Genomic DNA, 7,429 nt, shown 5'->3' with positions numbered 1-7,429 from the left:
TTCCCAGGTTCCCCTGCCAATCACTGCTCCTCCCCTTCTTATCACCCTGAGACCTTACCCCCCCACTCCCACCCCCAACCTCCTACATATCTAACTCCACCTCAGTAGATGCCCCTGGAGGTTAGGGCATCAGTCAAAACACCAGCCCCTTGCTTTCAGGGTGTTGATGGGCACAGCTGCCGAATGGGTGAGGATGCCACGGGAACATCCACAGAAAGCCGGGCAGTGATGGGCCAAGGGCAGCATTGAGCCCGACCAGACTTTAGGAGGAAGTGGAGGGCGGGGTCAGCCGGACTTAAGGCAGCGCTCGGGGCAGTGGCTCCTCAGGCCGACTTAGGGTTGAGCCACTTCCCAGCCGTGTGACCTTGGCTGAGACTCACCCTCTGAGGCTGTTTCCTTGCCTGAAAATTGGGGTGACAGGGTCTCTTTCTCTGGGTTGCTCTGAGGATGAAGTCAATGTTCCAGCAACTCTCAGGAAAGGGGAGCTGGAGTTGTTCCTACTTATTACCCCGAGAGGGTCCTGAACCCACAGGCCTCCTCGTGTGCCTGGGAAGGCCCACCTCACCCCCTCAGGCCCCCAGCACCCAGCACCCAGCCTGGTGCCTTGAACGTGACGCTGGTCGGTACCTGGCAGGCAGTCGTGGTGATGGTCGCACGGCTCCCCTTCGGCTGGGGATGTCTCATTGCCATCACTGGAGAGTTTACCCCGGGTCTTCTCTGGGGACAAGAAGATCGCGGTCAGACGCTGCGCCCAGCGGGGCCGAGAGCAAGCACACGGATGCTGGTGTCGGAGCGCACGCACCGCCATCCCAGTGTGGCGGGGACTCCGCCGCAGCCGTCCCTTCTCTAAACCGGGCTCATGGATAGCACAGACCTAACCTTTTTCTTTCAGGGTCAAATGAGGTGACACATGGAATGAGTTTGGCACTTGATAAGTCCTCGATAGTGGCATTTCCCTGTGGGGTGCGCGTTGCAGTGTGGACTCCATGCCCCACCCATCCCCCACTTTGGACATCTGTAGGTCAGGCTGGGGGAGGGGAGGGAGCCCAGGCATGGGGGTGGTGGGTAGGTGGATGTACCTTTCTTGTGTGTATTTTTTAAAGATTTTTAAAATTGTTTAATTTTTTACACTTTTATTCATTTCAGAGAAAAAGGGAGAGGAAGAGAGAGAAAAAAAACATCAATGATGAGAAAGAATCATTGATCAGCTGCCTCCTGCACATCCCCTACTGGGGATCGAGCCCACAACCCAGGCATGTGCCCTGACTGGGAATCAAACTGTGACCTCCTAGTTCAGTGATGGTGAACCTATGACACGCGTGTCAGAGGTGAACACGAAAACTCATTTTTTTGGTTGGTTTTCTTTGTTAAATGGCATTTAAATATATAAATAAATATCAAAAATATAAGTCTTTGTTTTACTATGGTTGCAAATATCAAAACATTTCTCTATGTGACACGGCACCAGAGTTAAGTTAGGGTTTTTCAAAATGCTGACACGCCGAGCTCAAAAGGTTCGCCATCACTGTCCTAACGCTCAACCGCTCAGCCGCGCCGGTTGGGTGAACGTACCTTTCTTTTTGGCAGAGGGCCAGGCCTCAGGTTTTAAGTCTTCATAATCGGTCCAGTCGAACAAGGCCATGTCCAGCGTGGGCATCACCTCCCCGTCAGGCCTGGGCTGAGCCTGCAGAAGGTGGGTGGAGAGGAGGGAACGTGGAGCCCCAACAGGTGGAAACAGAAATGGGGGGCCCCAGGGCCAGAGGGCAAAGGAGGGGCTCCTCAGAGGCCGGTCACCCTCTGCTAGAAGCCCAGCCCCGGGACATCCAGACTAGCAGTCACTAGAGTACTGTCCTCACTTCACATCCAGGCAGAAAGGTGCCTACAGGCGACCGATGCAGACAGAGGGGTCGCCCATCGGGCCTCTGAGGGAGGGGCTGGGAAGGCCTGCTCAGGTCTCTACATCCACAAAGAGGGAGTTGGATGAAGCCAGCTGCTCACTTCCCTGCCCCTCTTTCCCTGGGAAGTTTCAGCGGCCAGGGCACCGCTGAGCCATGGCCATAGCTCTGTTGCACTCACAGCCCCGGGCCAGCCGTCGGGGCTGGATCTGCCGCAGTAGGACATGGGCAATAAAGGCGCCTTTCGGGGCTGGTGCTCAGGGCATGGACTTCAGGGGGCCTGTGACGGCAGGGATAACCAGGTCTTCTTTGGGGATGGTTCACAGCTTTTCTCAGAATCTCAGGGGGTGCAAGACCCCAAAAGAGAATAAGAAAGATCTTCTGCTAAAAAGTAAAGTTCTTTTCTTCTACATATACTTTATTGATCATTTTAGCTGATATTATTACTTTAAATATATTTTTATTGATTTCAGAGAGGAAGGGAGAGGGAGAGAGAGATATAGAAACACCAATGATGAGAGAGAATCATGGATCAGCTGCCTCCTGCACGCCCCCCACTGGGGATCGAGCCTGCAACCGGGGCATGTGCCCTTGACCAGAATCAAACCCGGGATCCTTCAGTCCGCAGGACTACCCTCTATCCACTGAGCCAAACCAGCTAGGGCTACGTGATATTATTTTGGAAAATACTGCAAAGCTACAGAAGAGGTGCAATGATGCGTATCTTGCTAATTGCAAGGATGATGCAATGAACTCCCATGTTCCCTTCCTCGATTTGCCGGTGGAAGCAAATTGGCCACAAGTGCTCGCCTGCTCTCTCCATACGTATGTGTAAAGGTCCGAAGCAGATGTGTTAACTAACACTGGTTACTTCTGGGTTGCGGGGACGGGGCTTTCTGCGGTGTTGTTATTCTCTGTACTTTTCCGTCTGTATAAAATTCTCTGCCAAGGACCCTGCTCTTCGCCATGCAGAGACTGGTGTGCTGAGCGGGCACTGGCTTCCTTGGCTGTCCCCAGAGTGAGCCCCCAGGACCACCTTCTCCTGGACAGTGGCCTCCCTTTCAGGACAGAATGCCGGCCGGGCTGTAGCTGGGCTGGACGGGCACCAGGAGACCTGGTTTCCAGCTCACCCCAGGGGCCTCCACCAATTTCCTTCCACCCCCACCCCCACCCCCCGTGCCTCAGTCTCCCTAAATGACGAAGAGGGATTTGCATGATGTGGTCTCAAGGACTCTTCTGGCTCCGAGGCCTTACCTGGGGCCACAGGGATGTGACAGGCAGGATCAGGGACTCTTCCGTGGCAGGTGCTGCCTCAAAGGTGGTGAGGTAGAGGATGGTCGGGGCCAGGCTGGTGGACGACTCCTCCATGGCAGCGTCCAGCGCCTGGTCTTCGGGCAGCTCCACCTTCTTCATGAGGGAGCTGGGACCTCGGACCAAGGCTCGGCCTGAGAGACGGAACAGGAAACACAGGGCCTTTATCTGCTCGCCGCCCCGCATCGGCCCAAAGCAGAACCCACGTTTCCCGCTGCAAACAAGGGGGTGGAGGCGTCACGTGACAAGTCTGACAGCCTGGCTAGCCTTTGGCTCCCAAACCTCCCTGCTGCCCATGCTCCTGGGAAGGTGGAAACCGGGGTCTGGGGGCGGAGGAATGTCGGGGGTGAACTTTCAGTGTTGCTGGGGAGACAGCCCAGGGATTCTCAATCTAAAGCAGCGGTTCTCAACCTTCTGGCCCTTTAAATACAGTTCCTCATGTTGTGGTGACCCCCAACCATAAAATTATTTTCGTTGCTACTTCATAACTGTAATGTTGCTACTGTTATGAATCGTCATGTAAATATCTGATATGCAGGATGGTCTTAGGCGACCCCTGTGAAAGGGTCGTTCGACCGCCAAAGGGGTCGCGACCCACAGGTTGAGAACCGCTGATCTAAAGCAACATCATAGCAAGTCCAAGTCTGGGATGGCTGGGTGCAGCCCAGGGTGTAAGTACGACAAATGGGAATTAGTAGGATTAACATGGAAGGCTTCCTGGAGGAGGTCAAGCTTAAGTAGAGGAGCAACGAGATAAGGCTGAGAGGCGTTGCAGGGGGAGAGGCCTTTGAGAAGTCTGGAAGGTGAGAACTGAGGCTTATCACACACGAGGGAAGGCTGGCTACGTGGTGATAACACGCTGTTTGCTGAGTGCCTGTGTGTGTGAGGACCCCGGTGTATGCCCCGTCCTGCGGTACTAGCATTAGTTCATGAGCTCTGCAGGAGCTCTGGGAGGCAGGCACTCTGTCAGCCTCATCCACCAGGGAGGAAACTGAAGCACAGAGAGGTTAAGAGACCTCCCCGAGGGCACACAGCTGGTAAATACTGAAGTTTGAATTCGAACCCAGCTCCACCTGAGGATAAAATCAATACTTTTAACCACCAATGCCGCCTTCCAAGACGTATGGGCATGAGGTAGGTGAGTGTGACCCGGCAGGGTTGGGGTGGTCGGGAACACGGGGCTTCGAGAGAAGCTGGAGGGCCCGGGCTCTTCCCTGCCTCTTTGTCTCAGGCGAGAGCTGACGTTAAGGCTGGTTGGGTCGTTGGGATCACTCCACTCTCCAGAAATGAATCCCAGAGATGAGAAAGGCCACTTAGGGACCTTCAAATCTGTTCCTTTCATTTCCCAGGCTTCACAGCTGGTCAGCTGGGCTGGGCTGGGCTGGGCCTGGCCTCCAGACCTCCCGTGCCCCCTCCTCCTTTTGCGCTCTCTCTCTTAAAATATTTTTATTGATTTCACAGAGGAAAGGAGAAGGAGAGAGAAACATCAGTGATGAGAGAGAACCATTGATCGGCTGCCTCCTGCACGCCCCCCACTGGGGATCGAGCCTGCAACCCTGGCATATGCCCTGACGGGGAATTGAACTGTGACCTCCTGGTTCATAGGTCGATGCTCAACCCCTGAATCACACCACTCGCTCTCTTAGGGCCCCACTGGTCCCCTGAAGCTGGCGGCTGGAGCTGAGCTGAATGGATCCACACCCCATGTGTGCCCTCTGGCTTGTCCTCAAGGATGCCAGCATCCAGGAGTAGGGGGCTGAGGATCTAAGCTGCCCCCCTGCCACGCATACACCTGGGGACTGTGTTCTGCCCACGTTGGGGGTCCCAGTAGGCCTGGCAGGAAAGCAAGCCCCAGCTGTTTGCAGGGGGAGGCGGGGCTGAGGCTCCACCACGCTCCCCCTGCAGAACCCCTTCCGCTCTGTGCTCTGTGTCTGCACCACCAGCCCTGCCCCTAGAGGCAGTCTTGTCACAGGAAGAGGCTTGGAAGCTGCGGTTGCGGTTTGGGGCTGGAGGCCAGGTGAGCCTGGGGAGGAGCCAGTTGAGTGTAGCTGCTGGGAAATGTTTGTTCAGAGACGGAATGGGCAAAGGGAGGGGGCGCTGGGAACAGTGGCAGCTAGATGCTCGCAGGGGCTTGGAGATGTGAAGGGAGGTGGGGAGGGCTAAGGGGATGGGGAGCACCGCAGGGAACAGACAGGGCAGAGGCCAGAGCGATAGCGATGAGACGCCTCCCCCGGAACCTCTGTGCCCAGGTTGGAGGACACTAGTTCAGCATCAAGAAGAAGCTGAGCATCACCTAGCAACAACGGCTCCCCGTCCCTGCCGCCTGCCAGGCACCGCCCCAAGCTCTCCACATACCAGGTGGTCTCTGGGCCTCCGCTGAGGCTCGATGGGGCCATTTTCCTCATTTGGCAGAGGGAGAAACCGAGGCACAGGCCAGTGACTCATACAGCTGGTCACTTGGGCGGATTCTGGCTTCAGAATCTATGCGCTCAGCCCTGCTCTAGGCCTCGGAGGCGATGAAGTGATGTCCTTGGAGGGCCCTGAACTGGTCCATGGCTAATCAGTATGTTCAGGGCAGATGCAAAGTCGAGCTTCTGATGTGCAAGGGTTACCTACTGATAAGACTGAGCGTCGCCCTAACCGGTTTGGCTCAGTGGATAGAGCGTCGGCCTGCGGACTGAGGGGTCCCGGGTTCGATTCCGGTTAAGGGCATGTACCTTGGTTGCGGGCAAATCCCCAGTAGGGGGTGTGCAGGAGGCAGCTTATCAATGTTTCTCTCTCATCGATGTTTCTAACTCTATCCCTCTCCCTCCCTCTCCCTTCCTCTCTGTAAAAAATCAATTAAAAAAAAAAAAAAAAGACTGAGCGTCTATGGCCACACGTCCCTCCCTGCCTCTCCCAGGCTCCTCCCCTCGCCAGATCCCTCTGACCTTAGTGAGACCCCCTCACTCCTCTGGGTGCCCATTGCCTGCCTCCTTTGGGGCCTCTGGATGTCCTCCCAGTGACCTTACACCATGGACACCCCCTCCGGGCCTGCTCCTAAAGCCATCTCCGCCCCTCACTCCGCCCTCCCTTCCATCTCAACACCCCACCCATCCCAGATATCCAGCTACCTCTGTGCAGTTTCAGCCTCTCCCTGCGTCTCTTGTGCTCCCTGCCGCGTCTCTTCCCTGGAGACCGGTTCTCCTTCTCAGGGTAGGGCAGGGCCAGCCCCAGGAGCAGACTCTTGTCCTGCAGCAGGCCTGCAGGACTCTGCCCAGGCAGCAGCCCCCCTGCCCCTGGCAGCCTGGAGGCCTGCCTGGTGGAGGTGCCCACAGCTCCATCCTGGGCCCGGCCAGGCATGCCTGGCCCCCGCTCCTTCTTGCTCAGGCCCCGCCGGTGGTGGTGGCTGGCCTGAGGCGTCCACAGTGCTGGGCCTGGGAGGTTGATGTGATTCTCAGGGAGGTTTCGAGCAGGGGTTCCGGGGCCCAGGGAGCCGGCCAGGCTCAGCTCCAGAAACGCCAGGAGGGCAAGGAACAGCATGGGGGCAACGTGGGTGGTGGGCCCAGCCATGGGCTCCTCCTGCAAGAAAAGCAGCATTTGAGGGGGCAGCTGGGCAGCCCTCCTCCTCCACTTCCCCACTCCCAAACCCCTCCCTGACATCCCTGCCGCCCAGTACTTCTCCACAGGGACAGAGGGGACTCTGCCCCCAGGGGGTAGTTGGCAATGTCTGGGGACATTCTGGGCTGGCAAAACTGGGCAGTGTTATCCCGAAACGCCAATCAGAAAGAATGCACCCCTATGTTCATAGCAGCGTTATTTACAATAGCCAAGATCTGGAAACAGCCCAAGTGCCCATCAGTAGATGAGTGGATAAAAAAAGCTGTGGTACAGTTACACAGTGGAATACTATGCAGCTGTGAAAAAGAAGGATCTCTTACCCTTTGAGACAGCATGGAGGGATGTGGAGAATATTACGCTAAGCAAAATAAGCCAGTCAGAGAAAGTCAAGTATTACATGATCTCACTTATATATATGTGGAATCTAATGAACAAAATAAACTGAGGAACAGCCCTAGCCGGTTTGGCTCAGTGGATAGAGTGTTGGCCTGCAGACTGAAGGGTCCCAGGTTCGATTCCGGCCAAGGGCACATGCCCAGGTTTCGGGATCGATCCCCAGTAGGAAGTGTGCAGGAGGCAGCCGATCAATGATTCTCTCTCATCATTGATGTTTCTCTCTCCTT

General features: G+C 56.0%; 1 protein-coding gene across 1 annotated transcript; it reads right to left on the bottom strand.

The window, feature by feature from the left end:
* Positions 1–627: 627 nt before the first annotated feature.
* Positions 628–6,758, bottom strand: LOC102440181 (draxin-like; the record flags this gene model as incomplete). Its single annotated transcript, XM_006109256.3, has 4 exons — positions 6,320–6,758; positions 3,150–3,340; positions 1,573–1,684; positions 628–717 (listed from the first exon to the last, which is right to left on the bottom strand). Coding segments are annotated over exons 1-4 (832 nt in total), but the record flags the coding sequence as incomplete, so codon positions are not given.
* Between the last annotated feature and the right edge of the window lie 671 nt (positions 6,759–7,429).

This window comes from Myotis lucifugus, unplaced genomic scaffold, assembly GCF_000147115.1.
Source record: "Myotis lucifugus unplaced genomic scaffold, Myoluc2.0 scaffold_7498, whole genome shotgun sequence".
Taxonomy (NCBI): domain Eukaryota; kingdom Metazoa; phylum Chordata; class Mammalia; order Chiroptera; family Vespertilionidae; genus Myotis; species Myotis lucifugus.
This window is presented reverse-complemented; position numbering and strand designations above follow the sequence as displayed.